Below are 15,974 nucleotides of genomic sequence, written 5' to 3' on the forward strand. Positions count from 1 at the left end.
AAATAGAAAGCTGGCTGGGTACCTAGTCCACCTCAGCTCTTTTCCTGATTTTCTTCGGGCCCCGGATCTCACTTGTTGCCGTGGCAGCTGGGAACACGTGGCTTTCAGTGACAGCGGGATGCCCGTGGGCAGGAGAGGGCATGTTTCTCTTGGTGCCTAAGCCCCGTGACAAGCAGATGCTCGGGGTGGGTCACTGGGGGCAGGGGCTGCGTCTGCGTCCGCCCACGAGGCGCTCACCTGACGGCCTCTCTGGTCTCTGCCATAGGTTGGAGGCGGGCAGGAGGGGGCGGGGGGCCAGGTGGAGATCTTCTCCCTGAACCGGCCCTCGCCCCGCACGGTCAAGTCCTTCCCACTGGCGGCCCCCGTGCTCTGCATGGAGTACATTCCAGAGCCAGAGGAGGGCGACGGCAGAAACGGAGACAAGGGCTGCCCGGCCGCTGACGCCTCGGCCGGGGTGCACCCCACCATCTGCCTCGGGCTCCAGGACGGCAGGTGAGGGGCCTGGGCCAGGGCGGGCTGGGCACCCTGGGCACTGCCCCTCCAGCTTCGCTCCTCACCCCCAACATTCGGTGCCCCTGGTTGGGAGCAGGAGGTGGGGGCCAGTAGCAGGAAGTGGGGGCCCGGAGTGGGAAGTGGAGGCCAGGAGCGGGAAGTGGGGAGCAGGTATGGGAAGTGGGGGCCCAGAGCGGGAAGTCGGGGCCAGGAGCAGGAAGTGGGGGCCAGGAGCAGGAAGTGGGGGCCAGGACCAGGAAGTGGGGGCCCAGAGCAGGAAGAGGGGCCAGGAGCAGGAAGTGGGTTTCAGGAGCAGGAAGTGGGGCCCAGGAGCAGGAAGTGGGGGCCCAGAGCAGGAAGAGGGGAGCAGGAGCAGGAAGTGGGGTCCACAATGCCCAGCCAGTGTCAGGAGCTGCTCTGTGCCACCCGGCTTCCTCCTGGTAGTGTGGCACCATGGGCGCCGCTGGCTTCCGTGTCAGGCAGAGCTGGGTCTGGGGCCTGTACTTCCGTGTGCTGTGAGACCACTCTGTGAAGGGTGTTACCATCCCCCACACATGGGGCTGCTGTGAGTGCCCACCAGGACGTGGGCCACGTGAAGACTTCAGGTCCCTTTGCTGTCATTGGCCGTGTCCACCCGTCTGTGGCCTCAGCTGGCCTTGCAGGGCAGGTGAGGGTGCGGAGTGTGCCCAGGTTATGAGACCTGCTGGCAGAGGGGGCTCCCCCTTTGTAAGACCTGCCTGGAGCTGGTGAGTCAGCAAACACTTCCGTGCAGCAGGGGCCGCCCCTGGCAGAGCCTGGCCTGCTGGAAGGCCCAGCCATGTGGATGGAGGGTGAATATTCATCCCGTTAACTGGACTGTGAACACGGTTGTGAAGAGGACCCTGAGATGGGCTGCACCCCCACATCCTCGTGCCTGCGTGCTCCTCGCACCTGCCGCAGAGTCCGGGGATGTTATGCACACCTGCTGTGTGCTGCTCCCTGGGCCAGGAGCATGAGCCTTGCAGTGGCCTGTTCCCCGCACGAGCGACCGGGGGAGGAGCTGAAAGCCAGTATACTTAGAACCAACTTGGAGGCACTAGAGGCTTCGTGCTGTCCAGGTCTGGGTTCACGGAACCCAGCGGCCTGGTGAACACTTTTTGCTTTTAATGAGATCAAACTACATAAAGTTGATCATTTTAGCCATTAAAAATCATGTAATTCAGTGGTTCCCAGTATCCATCCATGTGTCCATCCAGTATCCATGATGCGTATCCATCACCACTACTTGTTCCTATAACATTCTCGTCACATCCCCCAGAACCTCTGCATCACCTCACATTCCCCATCCATTGGTCTGGATTTGTCTCTTCTGCTCACGTGATCCAAACAGGCCTACCCAGTGTGTGGCCTTTTGTGCCTGGCCTCTCTCGTTCCCCCTAACGTTTTCAAGCTTCATCCAGGCAGTCCACACGCTGGGGATTTGTTCCTTGGTATGGCCGTGAGGTAAGCATCACGGCCCCATTTTTCAGAGAGGACTGAGGCTCAGTGGTCCAGGCCAGCCAGCTGGAGGGGGACAGTCAGCAGGATTTGCCCTCAGATGTGACCCTGAAAACCGTTCTCCCAGCCCCCCGGCTGTGCTGTGTCCAGAGCCCCCTGTTTTCCGTGGCTCTGCCCCCTAAAGGCTGCCCATGGAGAAGTCTGAGCAATGGCTTGGTCACACAGGGGGAGGCAGGCTGAGCTGGTGGAGGTGGGGGCTGGACCCTCTCGCCAGAAGGGCGGGGGGCTGAGTGAGTCACCGCCTCTCCCTGCAGCATCCTGCTCTACAGCAGCGTGGATACAGGCACCCAGTGCCTGGCGGCCTGCCGGAGCCCAGGCCTGCAGCCCGTGCTCTGCCTGCGACACAGCCCCTTCCACCTGTTGGCCGGCCTGCAGGATGGCACCCTCGCCGCTTACCCTCGGACCAGCGGTAAGGATGTGCTGGGGGTTCTGGGAGCTGCCCTGGGCCCCGACCAAGAGTCAGATCCAGGACCAGAGAAGCTGTGGGAGGCAGACCAAGGAGGCAGCTCAGCAGAGTCCGGGAGTGAAGGTGCTAGAGAGACTGGAGGTCCCTCATCCCCATCGGGGTCCCCAAAGGGACGGGGCGCTCCCTGTCGTATGGACAGCTCAGCCCATTGGCAGGAGACTCTGCTGCATAGGAAGCGAGTCTCTGGGCTCGGAGAGACCTGGCTTCACATCTGGGCTCTGCCCTGATGACAGCAGTGTCCGTGGGCGAGCAGCTGCTCCTCCGTGGCTCGGCTTTCTCATCTGTAAAATGGGGATAATAGTAACACCCGCTGCTCATAGGTACAGGTGGGGTAAGCATTTCAGTGAAGGCAGAGCACAGCACCCGGCACAGTCGGCGCCCAGTGGGTCAGGCACTTTGGCCTCCACTGTTTGATCGAGCTGGCACTGGCACAGACGATGACGTCCGGAGGGAAGGTGGACAGCATTTGAGCTGCTGTGCTCCAGGACAGGATCAAGTGGTGCGGTCTTTTAATTCTCACCATGACCCTCGAGAATGACCTCCTCATGGATACTGATGCTGAGGTGCAGGAAGGGATATGGAGTGCTATGGTCCCCGTCCTTCATGGCTTGTTCAGCTCCCAGTCCAAGGACAAGAGCGGGAGAGGAGGGAAGCGGGTCCAAGACCAGTACCCCCAGAGGCTGCTGTGCCTCAGCCTCAGCCTTCCTGCTCCGCCCTCCCCGCCCCCCGCCTCCCCGCCCTGCCTCTGATTGCTGCGTCTTCACAGCCTGCTGCAGCTTATAAGCAGATATTTGTACTGAGCTTTTTTTTTTTGCCACTTGGCACTGTGTTGGTATTTTAAATTAGCTTTTGATAAGGCATTTATAGTTTTTAATTAAAGGGGGTAGAGGGAGGCGGGGCGATCCCTCTCCCCGTCAGACACACCGTGTGTGTGAATGTCAGTCCGGGCTCAGATCTTCGGCAATCTACACCAGGACTTCTGGGGAGATGGCCACCCTCTGGCTCCTGTGGGAGTCTGGGAGCCCAGCCCGGCCTGCTCTGCACCCCCCAGCTTCCAGATGGGCTGCCTCGGGCCCTTTCCCTCTTGGCTCCTGACTCTTCAGTTTGGGAGTGCGGGTTGGGAGGAGGTGGGCAGGGTGTATCCGTGTGCTGGGGCTTCCATGACCAAGTACCGCAGACCGAGTGGTTTCCGTGGTCTAATTTACTGACTGCCATTCTGGAGACTGGAAGTCTGAGAGCAGGGTGTTGGCAGGGCCGTGCTCTCCCCGGAAGGTGCTGGGGAAGGGTCTGTTCCAGGCCTCTCTCCCAGTTTCAGGTGGGTCCTTGGCTTGTGGCAGCATAACCCCCATCTTCACGTGGGGCTCTCTTTGGGGAGCCTGTGTCCAGAGAACCTCTTGGACTCAGAGCCCCACCCTCCTCCAGCGTGACCTCATCTTAACCAGTTCCATCAGCACCCCTACCAGCAAACAAGGTCATGTGCTGGGTGCTAGGGGTTGAGGCATGAATGAATGAATCTGGAGGACACAATTCAACCCACCGGGGGTTGGGGTCTAACCACTGACTTTCTGCCTGGGGTTGCTCAGATCCATAAGAGCCACTGGGGACCATGGACCCAACACCCTCGTTTCTGGAGTCCCACGGGTGAGCCAAGGCCTGAGCCTCAGTGTCCTCCCAGGACTGGAGTCCTCCAGGTTTCAGGGGGCTTTGGCTGCTCTGGGGTGCTGTCTGGCCTGGAGGAGGAAGTCGAGGTGCGCGGGCAGCCGTCCTGCCTTCAGATGTCTGTCCCCCAGATGTTTACCAAGCGCCCACTAGGCCCCGTGGATGTGGTGCCAGCAAGCCGGCCGTGAGCCCACCCGCACAGCTTACAGAGGGAGACGAGACAGGTTTACAGATGGGCGAGCGAGCAGGCAGGAAGCTGACCGTGTCCTCAGGGGAGCTGCACGGTGTCGGGGGAGGGCCGGGCCCTCAGTGCCCAGGGTGGGACCCCGAAGCCGAGACTGAAGCGTCCAGCAGCTGTGAGATGGCTGTGAGGATTCTGGGGTCACTGGGTCCCCTGGAGCCCTGGGCTGTCGGAGCTGGGGGGCCTCGGAGTCCAAGCAGTGTGGCCGTGGCAGTGTGTGCTGCCCTCAGGATCTCTGCTTATCGGCGCTCATTCCTTCCTTCCTTCACTCACTCACTCAGCAGGGACGCGTTCATGAGGTGCCAGGTGAGCCCGCCCCTGCCATCCTGAGTTTGGGCACAGCTGCCTGGATGCCCTCTGTCCATTCCCTGCACTCCCGGCCCGTCTCTGAGCAGAGACAGGGACTTGACCAGGCCTGGTGGGGCTGCAGGACTGTCCCTGGTTAGCCGCTGGGGATGGGAGCCACAGTTGACCGTCGGAGGAGCCAGAAGACGGGACGGGTGAGGGGTGGGCTGAGGGGTCAGGCTGTCAGGATCGGGTCCCGCTGTGAGAGACTGGACCTGCTGCTGCTTCTCCTCTTGGGGCCTTGACTTCCCCACGTGTAAAGTGGGCGCATGTTCCACCCCTACTCACAGGGTGGCTGTGAGCACCAGGGGCAGCCAGTCAGAGGCGCATATCACGGAGCTCGGGGACGGACGCGTGCCTCTCCCATCCCAACATCGTCATTACTGTCCCGACCACTCCCCCGGTGTTGGCTGCCCTTTGGGCTCCCCTCAGCCTCAGTGACTGTCTCGACCACTCTCAGGGTGTTGGCTGCCCTTTGGGCTCCCCTCAACCTCAGTGACTGTCACGGCCACTCTCGGGGTGTTGGCTGCCCCTTGGGCTCCCCTCGGATTCAGTGAATGTCTCGACCACTCTCGGGGTGTTGGCTGCCCCTTGGGCTCCCCTCGGCCTCAGTGACTGTCACGACCACTCTCGGGGTGTTGGCTGCCCCTTGGGCTCCCCTCGGATTCAGTGAATGTCTCAACCACTCTCGGGGTATTGGCTGCCCCTTGGGCTCCCTCAGCCTCAGTGACTGTCACGACCACTCTTGGGGTGTTGGCTGCCCTTTGGGAACTCCTCGGCCTCAGTGACTGTCACAGGCACTCTCGGGGTGTTGGCTGCCCCTGGGCTCCCCTGGGCCTCAGTTTCTGTCACGGCCAAATTGGGGTGTTGGCTGCCCCTTGGGCTCCCTTAGGCCTCAGTGACTGTCACGGCTACTCTTGGGGTGTTGGCTGCCCTTTGGGCTCCCCTCAGGCTCAGTGACTGTTGTGACCACTCTCAGGGTGTTGGCTACCCTTTGGGAACCCCTCGGCCTCAGTGACTGTCACGGGCACTCTCAGGGTGTTGGCTGCCCCTGGGCTCCCCTGGGCCTCAGTGACTGTCACGGCCAAATCGGGGTGTTGGGTGCCCCTTGGCTCCCTCGGCCTCAGTGACTGTTGCGAGCACTCTCGGGGTGTTGGGGGCCCCTTGGGCACCCTCGGCTTCTGTGACTGTGTCGACCACTCTCGGGGTGTTGGGTGCCCCTCGGCTCCCCTTGGCCTCAGTGACTTTCTCTTTGTCCTCCCTTCTGGCCTCAGACCCCCGAGGATCCTGTTGGGCTTTCTGCCCTGTAGCCCGCGGCGGGGGATGCCTGCCTCTCAGAGGTACCTTTGCTGTGACAGGCCTTGGTCTCCGTTCACCCAGCGTGCGCGGGTCCAGGCCCAGACGAACAGACTGTCATGCCGGGCGGGTGTGACTTTGGAGGTGTGGGGGTCTGTTCTGGAATTGTGTACGGACAGCCGCTGGAGGGCAGGGAGAGCGAGGAGGGATGGATACCCCCACAGGCTTGGGGTGGGCAGGGTGCTGGCCCTGCCTAGAGCGCCCACTGATCCTGACTGAATTCTTAGGCTTGCGGCCTGTGGAGGCTGGTAAGATTCTTAGAGCCCAGAACTCTGGGGTGAGAGGTGATCTGCTTGTGACATGTGTCACCCTGCTGGCCACCAGGGGTGAAATTGAAGGTGCAAGTTGCTCAGTCGTGTCCGACTCTTTGCAGCTCAGTCGTATCTGACTCTTTGCAGCCCCATGGAGTTTTCCAGGCCAGAATACTGGAGTGGGGAGCCTTTCCCTTTTCTAGGGGGTCTTTCCAACCCAAGGATCAAACCCAGGTCTCCCACATTGCAGGTGGATTCTTTACCAGCTGAGCCACCAGGGATGCCCCAGAGAACTGAGACAAATCCAGGGAGGCACCAGCGTTGATTCAGCTGAATTCCATCCCCTTGGGGGGCAGGTGGGAAAACGGAGTCCCAGCAAGGGAAAGCCTCTTGTTCAGGGTCCTACCATGGGCCCCTGAATCAAGGAATTCCTGTCCTGTGTTCTTTTTGATATAATGATGTTGGTGTTATTAAATTTTTTTTCTTTCTAGAAGCATTTTTAATTGGAGGATTAATTAATTGGAAGCATTACAATGTTGTGTTGGTTTCTGCCAGACAACACGTGAATCAGCTGTAAATATATGTGTGCCTCCTCCCTCTCGAACCTCCCTGGCGTTATTACATTTTAGCCATTAATCATTCTGTCCTGAAGCCAGGTCTCTTAAGAGACACCCAGCAAGTGGAAGGGTGGTCAGGACACGTGTGACCCTCAAGGGTATCAGACACTACCCCCTACCCCAGGCAGGCACTGTCCCGGGAGGGCAGAGGGCACGAGGGCTCGGGGGGCTGTAGCTGCTCCCAGGGCAGGGCTTGCGTGTCCGCTCTGGGGCGTGGTGCCAGCGTCCCTGACCGCTGCCTTCCTAACCTGCCCGAGTGGCGGGCGTTCCGGCTTCTGGCCGCTGGGGGGCGCTCAGAGCCCGGCTTTCGGTGGCTCTGGTTTCCTGGGGTGGGGTCATGGTCTGCTGTGGAGGCCCGGCTGCCTGTGGTCACTCTTCCCTCCTGGACTCCAGCCCTGGGCCCGGAGGTCTTTGGAAACTCGTGGAACCTGAGAGAGCAGCCGGGAATGGGGGCCAGGGTCAGCTGAGTTGCAGCCCTGGCTGGCCGGCACGCCCCCGCCTGGGGTGGCTGCGCGCACGTCCCGGGCTCCCGGGCCCCTGCGGTCGCGAGCGTCCAGTGAGGTCCGCACGCTTGCGCAGGCGGCCGCCTCGAGGCAGGGACAGCCGACGCCCAGAGCTGCACGCGCCGGCCCTGCCCAGCCGGGGGATCTGGTCTGGTTCTTTCAGCCCTGCGCCTCGCTTTTCTCAGTGGTAAAACGGAAAAGAACAGAATCTTGCACCCAGGCTGGTGAGAGTTCATGGAAAGAGCGCCCGGCACGCTCACGAATAACAGAACGTGGCGACCGCTGTCCGCGCTTTCCCCGAGTTAAACGCGGCCGTTTCCTTCGAGCCCGGCCGCGTCTGCGAGGCGTGGGCGTGCCCATCACGCCTGCTTTACAGCCCAGGAAGCTGAGGTTCCCAGTGGCGGCGGCGCCTGTCCAGGGACGTGCAGAGGTTGAGAGGCTGCAGCCAGGACTCCGGCCCAGCCTGCGTCCCGCGTTCACGGCTGGGAAGAACCGGACGTGTGTTGATTGGGCAGGGTTGATGGGGGTGTGTGTGTCTGTGTGTTTCCTAACTCAGTTGAGCTAGGAATCTTCTGAGTTTAAGGGGGGCTGAAGGGGAGAGGAGGACCCGTTTCACGGAAGGGGAGGATGTGGTGGGGGTGGAATCTGCTCTGCCGCCCAGGGGCTCCTTTGTGGACAATGGTGCCCATCATGCCGCCCAGCAGCTGCCTCGGAGGGACGGCCTGTGCCAGGGCTACCGTGCACCCTTCCAGGGACCCTGTGGAGGAGGGTTGGGGGGGCTGGGCCCTGGCACGCAGCCCAGGCTACTTCCTCCCTCTTCCGCCCACCCCTCAGGGGTGGGCCCTACTTCCTGCTCAACCCTCCTGGCCCACCTGGTACCCTGGCAGGACAGGACAGCCACGGGGGTTCTGTGTGGCATCAGGTGTGACTTCAGAGCAGGGGAAATCCTTGGTCTGTTTCTGGGTGAGCTGAGCATCCCTGGGGTGGGCAGGGGAGAGCGTCATTCCACGCTGGGCCAGGTCCCTTCATCTGCCCATCTTCAGGTATCATGGGCTGAGGGCCGATGGCCTCTGAGGACTTCCTCCTTCCATACCTGGGGTGGTGGCATCTCTGGAGGAGGAAGGTCATGGGAGATCTCAGTAGAGGTGATAGAGTGCCTTGGGGTGAGTGAGAAGGTCTGTGAGAAGGCAGGACAGTCTCAGTAAGTTATGGTGTCTGAAAAGTCCTCAGAGACAGTCTTGTTGGCGGCGCCCTCCGCGTTCTGCAGATGGGGAGACTGAGGCCTTGAGGAGGGGAGAGAGGCTCTCGAGGTCCGCAGTGAGCTGCTGGCAGGACACTTCCCCTCGCGTCATCCTGCCTTCCTGTGTGGTAGCTGTTGATTAACCTTTTGGTCTCGCCGACCACTGGGGGTTTTCTTGAGGGCAGGGTGTGTGAGGGCAGATTTATTTCTGCTTCTGCAGCCCTGAGTACGGGGCCTGGCATGGAGTCGGTGCGGACTCGGCGTGCGTGTGGGGTGAGAGCAGAGGGCAGGGGAGAGGAGGAGAGAGGAGTGGAGAGCACCAGATGGGAGCAGGGGCTGGGTGGCGGGGCCGGGGCCAGGAGGAGCCTGGATCCTGGCTGGGAGCAGGGGCTGGGTGGCAGGGCCGGGGCCGGGAGGAGCCTGGATCCTGGCTGGGAGCAGGGGCTGGGGGGCAGAGCCGGGGCCAGGAGGAGCCTGGAGCCAGGCTGGGAGCAGGGGCTAGGGGGCAGGACCCGGGCCGGGAGGAGCCTGGAGGCGAGTTCGACCCCCCGGGGGCCTAGTTTCTGAGGGCTGGAGGGCCCTAACCTGTCTGCTGCCTCCCACCCCCTGCTGACCTGCCGGCTTCCTCTCCCTGCAGGAAGCATCCCCTGGGACCTGGAGAGCCCGCCCATGTGCCTGCCTGTGGGGCCGGGGCCCGTCTGCGCCCTGCTGAGCCTGGAGGAGGCCGTGTGGGCCAGCTGTGGGCCCCGGATCACCGTCCTGGATGCCACCAGCTTGCAGACTCAGGTACTGGCCCTGCCTCACAGCTCGTGGCCCCAGGGGGCCATCTCCAGGCATCCCCTCTGCTGACCCCTCTCACACCCTGCCGGGCGCTGCCCTGGGCTCCCGGGGGCGTCTCAGGGTCGTCAGGGTTTCCTGGGCCGCACAGGGGGCCAGGATCCCCGCGGGGCCGCCCCCTACCCCCTCCGACACGCTCCCTCAGGGCTGCCGAGAGGGGAAGGGTCCCCCGAGGGCTCCCTGGGCAGTGGGTTCGCTCCTCGGTCGTGTCTGCTGCTTCCCGGGGAGGTGGGGCTGGGGTCCCTGTGCCCCCAGGGATAGCCCGGACCCGGCTGTGCTGAGGGAGCAGCTGGTGTGGATGCTGGCACTCGGGGCGCCGGGCTCTTCAGCCAGTGTGGACCCCACGGGGAAGGGGCACTCAGCCAGCACCGGGTCCTGCCTCGTCCCGCCGTGCGTGCTGCTGATCTTCGGCCGCTGCGATGTGGGCCGCGTCTGGGGGTCCTTCCCGGCTCAGCCTGGACCCTCTCCTGTCACTGACCAGCAACCATGCCCAGCCCCTTCGCCACAGCCCAGGCTCCACCCTGCATGGTGTTCTGGTGGCGACCCCTATTGCTTGATTTGCTTGGATTCCCAGCTTGGCCTCCAGGCCGGGGGGAGCCTGAACCTGACCCTGCTGCGTGCCTTCCTGCCAGGACCATCTTTCCTCTCCCGCTTGGTCCTGCCTCAGCTTACTTAGCAGCCAGGCAGTCTGGGCTGGATCCTGCATGACAGGTCCTGGTTTGGCAGGTGGAGACCCTGAGCCCAGGGAGCTGAGGGTGAGCCCCGAGACCCGGGGTTGAACCTCAGGGTCCCTGTGCTAACTCACTGTCTCTGTCGAAGCTTGAGGTTCAGCCTTTGCATCCATGCCTTCCTGGCTCAGCCTCCCGGTCCTGGGCCCTCATCTTCTGGGGCCCTGGGGCCTTGTCTGTGAGCCCACGTTTTCCTGCCCCTTCCCCGGGGTCCCTTCGCCTCTGTGTGAGGTGATGCTCGGGAGCCCCAGTCCCGGCCAGGGAGGTGTTTGGTTAGCGCCCTTCAGGGCGCTGGAAAGGGAGGTGGGGTGGGTTCTGCCCGCAGCACCTTGGACAGCGGCGAGAGGCCGCGCTGTGGGCGAAACCAGAGGATTTGGGTGCGGAGCAGCTGTCAGGTTTTGAGAAGCGGGTGGGGGCTCACGGTGAAACCTGGCCTCCCCCCCCACCCCCGCTTAGGCTTGTGCCGTGGCACCAGGGACCTTTGACCTCACTGTTGGGGCGGGCTCTGGTGGGGGAGGCCAGGGAGGGGCCCACCGGGAGGACACTGTCGGCCCTTCTCTGCGTCTGGATTTCCTGGTCCTCCTTCTCCCTGGCAGATGGGTGGGCACGGGGGGCCCTGACTAGCTGCAGCCCAGACCCCCTTCCCAGCCCGGCCCTGTCACTGCCTTCAGGGGCCTCTCACCTCCTCGGCCTTCTGGGAGAAAGATGACCAAGGGAGGTGGCTCCCCGGGGCAGCCGGGGTCACTGACGGGCCTGGGTCTCAAGGCATTTGGGAGGAAGAAGGATGAATGCCCCCTGCATTCCCCCCAAGCAGACCCCTGCTGTCCCCTCGCCAGGGCCAGTGTCTTCCCGGATTTTTCCTGGGCTTGGGGACATGGCAACCCACTCCAGTGTTCTTGCCTGGAGAATCCCAGGGATGGGGGAGACTGGTGGGCTGCAGTCCATGGGGTCGCTAAGAGTCAGACACGACTGAGCGACTTCACTTTCACTTTTCACTTTCATGCATTGGAGAAGGAAATGGCAACCCACTCCAGTGTTCTTGCCTGGAGAATCCCAGGGACGGGGGAGCCTGGTGGGCTGCCGTCTCTGGGGTCGCACAGAGTTGGACACGACTAAAGCGACCCAGCAGCAGCAGCAGCAGCAGGGGCCCTACTCGGCAGTGGTGGATGGGCCTCGTTAGTGTTGTAACCGCCTAACTCGCTTCCTTCCTGCCGGGTGTGTGGTGTTTTGGGGAAGTCGAGCTGCTCCTTTGGAGTCGCTGGTGTTGGTGGGGGGTGTGTGTGCATCGCGGGTCTGCCATCCCCTTGCTCCGCTGGCTGGAAGGCCCCCTTCTGCCGACAGCCTTCCCAGGAGCTTGAGACAGATGGATGAAGGGAAAGACAGGGCCCAGGCGTGACCCTGCCCGCCCTCACCCGATCCCACCCCTCACCAGCGGCCGCACCGTCCTGCCCAGGCTTGCAGCCCAGCTCCGGCCCCACCGTCCCCAGGGTGGAGGGGCCACAAGGCTCCATCCAGCGCGAGGCTGCCATGATTTAAGATTAGTTTGGACCACCCACTCTTAGAAAGGGGATCAGTGTGGCCCTTGCCCTGCTCTGCACGCACGGGGGCGGGGTGGGCATCAGGCGGGCCCTGGGTAGGGGGAGGCAGGCCCTGGGTGGGGGGAGGCGGAATGGAGGAAGGGGCGGCTGAGGAGGCCCCGCAGCAGGGTGCGAGGGGCCTGGAAATGGAAAAGTTTGTGTGGGTGCGGGTGGGCGGTTCGCCTTCAGCACATGCCATCCTCCACACAGTAACGAGGAGACCGCCATGCATATTTAAAGAGCCTCGCTCTGCCACCGGCTTGGAGAAGAGGCGGCCGGCCTGCCTCTGCGCCGGGCTGTGGAACGGCTTTCTGGCTGCTGCTAGTGACCGCCAGACCCAGCCGGGGGCTCTGTGCACCCGGCCAGAGGACTGGCCTCCGGCTGGGCTGCTGTCCAGACTGCCCTGGTCCCCAGGGCTCAGGCACATCCTCACTGCGGGGCATGCCTCCGCTCAGAGGGCTGTTGTGCCAGGCCGTCTCCCGGGACCAGGAGCCCCCGGGGGACTGGAGGTCCTCCACGCCAGGGGGCCGGGGAGGTTCCTGGCGGCCCCGGGTGTGGACGCCCGGCTCTGGCCGATGTGAAGACATGGGGGTTCATTTAGAACTGTGTCAGCACGAAGGTGCTTTCTGCAGTTTCTCCACCACCAGGAAGGGAAATAATAACCAACACACACTGAGTGCTTAGCGTGGACCCGGCCTGGGGTTAAGCGTTTTACACGTCTCAGCCCACTTCACCCTCAAACCACCCTGTGAGGTGAGTACTTTAATTATTCATACTTTACCGATAAGTGAACAGAGGCCCGGAGAGGGTCAGTGATCGCCCAGAGTCACTCAGCCAGGAGGAGGCCGAGGTGGGATGGGAGCCCGGGCGTCCGCCTCTGAGTCTGCTCTGAAGTCCCGGGTTGGCCGCGGGGGGCAGAGGGGCGGTCTCCGGGGCCATACCGTCCACCACAGTCTCTGTCGTGTGTGAGTCTCGGGCAGTGTCATCCCTTTAAGTACCACTTTGGCCAAAAAGTTCATTTGGGTTTTTCTGTAACCTCTTAACCTCCACCAGTGTGTCTTCTGGGCTAAGGACATGCCCTGTTCATTTCCTGGCATCTGTCTGGCTCCCACAGCAGGTACTCTGAGTCAATGGTCCCGGAGGATGGATAGGAGGTGTCCTGCCTGGCAGGCCTTAGCGCAGAGAGAGGGCTGGAGGGGTGGGCTGGAGGGAGACCTCATCTCAGCTCTTCAGGAGCTCGGAGCAGGCCTGGGATGGTCAACGCCAGCCCAGGGAGGGCAGGCCCATGGGGGGCAGGCCCAGGATGGTCAACGCCGGTCCAGGGAGAGGAGGCCTGGGATGGTCAATGCCAGCCCAGGGAGGGCAGACCTGGGATGGTCAATGCTGGCCCAGGGAGGGCAGGCCCGTGGGGGCAGGCCCAGGCCCTGTGGGGGCCCAGGGGAGGAGAGAGGGCTTCCAGACCAGGGAGGAGGGGTGGGAGCAGGGGAGGTCTAGGCGGGGCAGGTGAGATGGAGATGGGGGCCTGGGGGCGGGGAGGGCCAGGCCGGCTGTGTGGGCGGGGCTCCTGGGAGTGCCCCTGGGCTGCTGTTCCATTAGGCCCGCTGGCCTCGCAGCTGCCCCGACCCTGCGGATTGCGTGGGGTGGCGCCCAGCCTGTCTGCATTGGCTGCTCGCCCCCAAACTGCTTGTTCAGCCCCTTGATCCCCGCGGAGGCCATGGCGAGGCCTGTTAAATAATAATGTAGCTCACCAGGGCCTGTGTCAACACCGCATCCTCCGTGTTCATTATCTCGATTGCCACCTTCAAAGTCTAATCCAGTCGTCTGGAGTTCATTTTAACTGATCGCTGGAGGGGACGCGGGTCTGTGGGATGACTGTTGCATCTTAATTAAAAAAAAAAAAGAATCAGGACAGGAGGCCTGAAGCTTGTGGGGCGTTCTCCACCCAGCCAGCGTGGTCGGGACCCCGGGGCAGGGCGGGGGTCTCCCTCACCTGAGGAAGATGGCGGTCGTGTTGGGCGCGGGCGAAGGGGCTGAGCTGGGTGGGTTTCCTGCTGGGCCCCTTGTACCGAGGGGGATGCCCACTGGAAGGTGGGGTCTCTGGCCTCTGCTCCAGGCCCCGCTGGCCCCTCTGCCGTCCTCTGAACGTGCCAGGCTCCCTCCCCATGCAGGCAGAGGCCTCCGCTCTTGCCCTGCCTGGAGCAGGAATGCCGTGCCCGTGGGCTGTCCCTCGGGCGGCTCCTTCCCGTCCCCCAGCCTCGGCTCGGCGGCCAGCTCCTCGGTGGGCCCTGCCCGACCTCCACCCCGGCCGGGGTCTGCACACGTCAGCGGCTTCGCTGTCCCCAGAGGATTGGTCACCGTCTGCAGTTGTATTCCAGATGGCTGTTGTCTCTCTGCACCCACCCGGCCGTAAAGAGATGAGAGCAGGGAGGGGCCTGGTCTTTTTTTTGTTTTGTTGGCAGGATCTTAGTTCCCTGACCAGGGATCGAACCCAGGCCTGCTGCACTAGGAGCGCAGAGTCCTTCCTAGGCAATGGCCCGGGGGACGGCCCACGGCCTGTCTTGTCCAGCAGAGCTTTCCAGGGCCGTGTGCGCGCCAGCCTCTCGGTCAGTGCTGCTGGGCGCTTGCAAAACCGCCCCCCAACCCAGGGCTGGTCAGCAGGGCAGCTGCCCACTGCTTTACATGTTCTTTTGGGGCCAAATGTTGAAAATCTGGGTGGGAGGCAGCTTGGGGCTCTGGGGCCAGCTGGGAAAGCGGCCCGGGAGGAGTTGGCCTCGGAGGCCGCAGATCAGGGAGGGAGGTCGCAGTGGAAGAGGCGGGAAGGGGCCCAGGGAAGGGACGGGGCAGAGGGTCTGGAGGCGGGGCAGGGGCGGGTCCCGCTCAACAGCGGCCACCAGCGCAGGGCAGAGGGGCTCGGCAGTGGCACGGCTGTGCCCCGCCGGCCTGCCCCCTGCCAGCCTTGGCTGCTCCCCTTCTTCCCAGTCCCTCCTGGGTGCCATTGCAGCAAAACAGGCCTGGGGTCGAGGCTCCCCCGGCCCTGCCTGGAAAGTGCCGGAACGCAGGGCGCCCGGTTGGGCCCCGGGCCTGGCTCCCACCCCATAGGGCTCTTGTGAGAATTGATGGGGGCAGCCGTCTCCCATTAGTCTCCGACCCCACCGCCCCCCAGAAGCTTGTCTGGACCGCCTCCTCCCCCCATTTCGTGGGCACTGGGTCACACCTCGTGACCTGCAGCTGCAGCACCAGCCGCGGGCCCCTCTGCTCCACAGCGCCTGACTTTTGGGGGACGGTTAGTGGGAGCTTAACCGGATGGCGACCCCGTGGGAAGGACCACGTCTGGTGGGCTCCCACAGCCCCCACCATGTTCCTGGGGCTGGGAGCAGGCTGATGCATGCTCTGTGAAGGGTTGTGAAGACAGCAGGCATTTCTTTTCCTTTCCTTTTTTTTTTTTTTTTTTTTTTACTTTTTCTGGCCTTGCCACGTGGCCTGTGGGATCTTCCCCAGCGGGGTTGAACCTGCGCCCCCTGCATCGGAAGCACAGAGTCTGAGCCACTGGATGCCAGGGAGCCCAGGCAGAGGGCGTCTCGCTCAGGGAGGTGCACTCCGTCTGGGGCGGGTCAACGGCCAGCTGCAGAGCTCCACTCTGGCCGCGGAAGGCGCTTCCCCACGGGCGTGCTGTTGGCACTCCGGCCTCCGGGGGCCCAGCGCCGCCTGTCCGTCTGCCTCCCCGGCACCTGGGTGCTGGCTGCTGATACCAAGGTGCGCCAGCAAAGAAACTCCTCTGCTTCCTGGGCACCGGCGCCCACCAGACCTCCCCTGCGCATCCCCACACCCACCGCCTTCCCCACCCTGGTTTTCACGTTTAATGCCCAAACTCAGTTTGCATGTATTAGCTGTTGTAAATCTATCATAACAGTGTGACGCGGCATGAATAATGCATTGCTGGGCTGTATTAGTTTTCTGTCTCCTATCTTATTTATGACATGAAACGGGTGGGAATTTGCAAAAGCGAAATTCAGGCGCAGGGCTTTTTGGGTAATGGTATGCAAATCGGCGTGAGGGGCGGAAAGATTCACTAAGCCCGCGGGTGTCCAGGGGCCTCTGAGGCCCGGAGCCCTGGTGTTCTGGCCGC

At 63.0% G+C, this 15,974-nt stretch overlaps 1 protein-coding gene across 22 annotated transcripts in view; it reads left to right on the forward strand.

Moving 5' to 3' along the window:
* The window catches only part of ARHGEF10L (Rho guanine nucleotide exchange factor 10 like), a 168,867-nt gene that overhangs the window by 130,691 nt on the left and 22,202 nt on the right, over window positions 1-15,974 (forward strand). For all 22 annotated transcript variants that reach the window (XR_015150051.1, XR_015150052.1, XR_015150053.1 and 19 more), the window contains 3 exons: window positions 266-492; window positions 2,283-2,437; window positions 9,344-9,492. Coding sequence is in view for 19 of the 22 variants with exons in the window: in XM_086364407.1 (XP_086220533.1) it covers window positions 266-492; window positions 2,283-2,437; window positions 9,344-9,492 (531 nt within the window). In the remaining 3 variants the exon portion in view is untranslated. The remainder of the gene's footprint in view (window positions 1-265; window positions 493-2,282; window positions 2,438-9,343; window positions 9,493-15,974) is intronic.

Source organism: Bos grunniens, chromosome 2 (genome assembly GCF_055505025.1).
Source record: "Bos grunniens cultivar Pamir isolate PY7600 chromosome 2, Bosgru_T2T1.0, whole genome shotgun sequence".
NCBI lineage: Eukaryota > Metazoa > Chordata > Mammalia > Artiodactyla > Bovidae > Bos > Bos grunniens.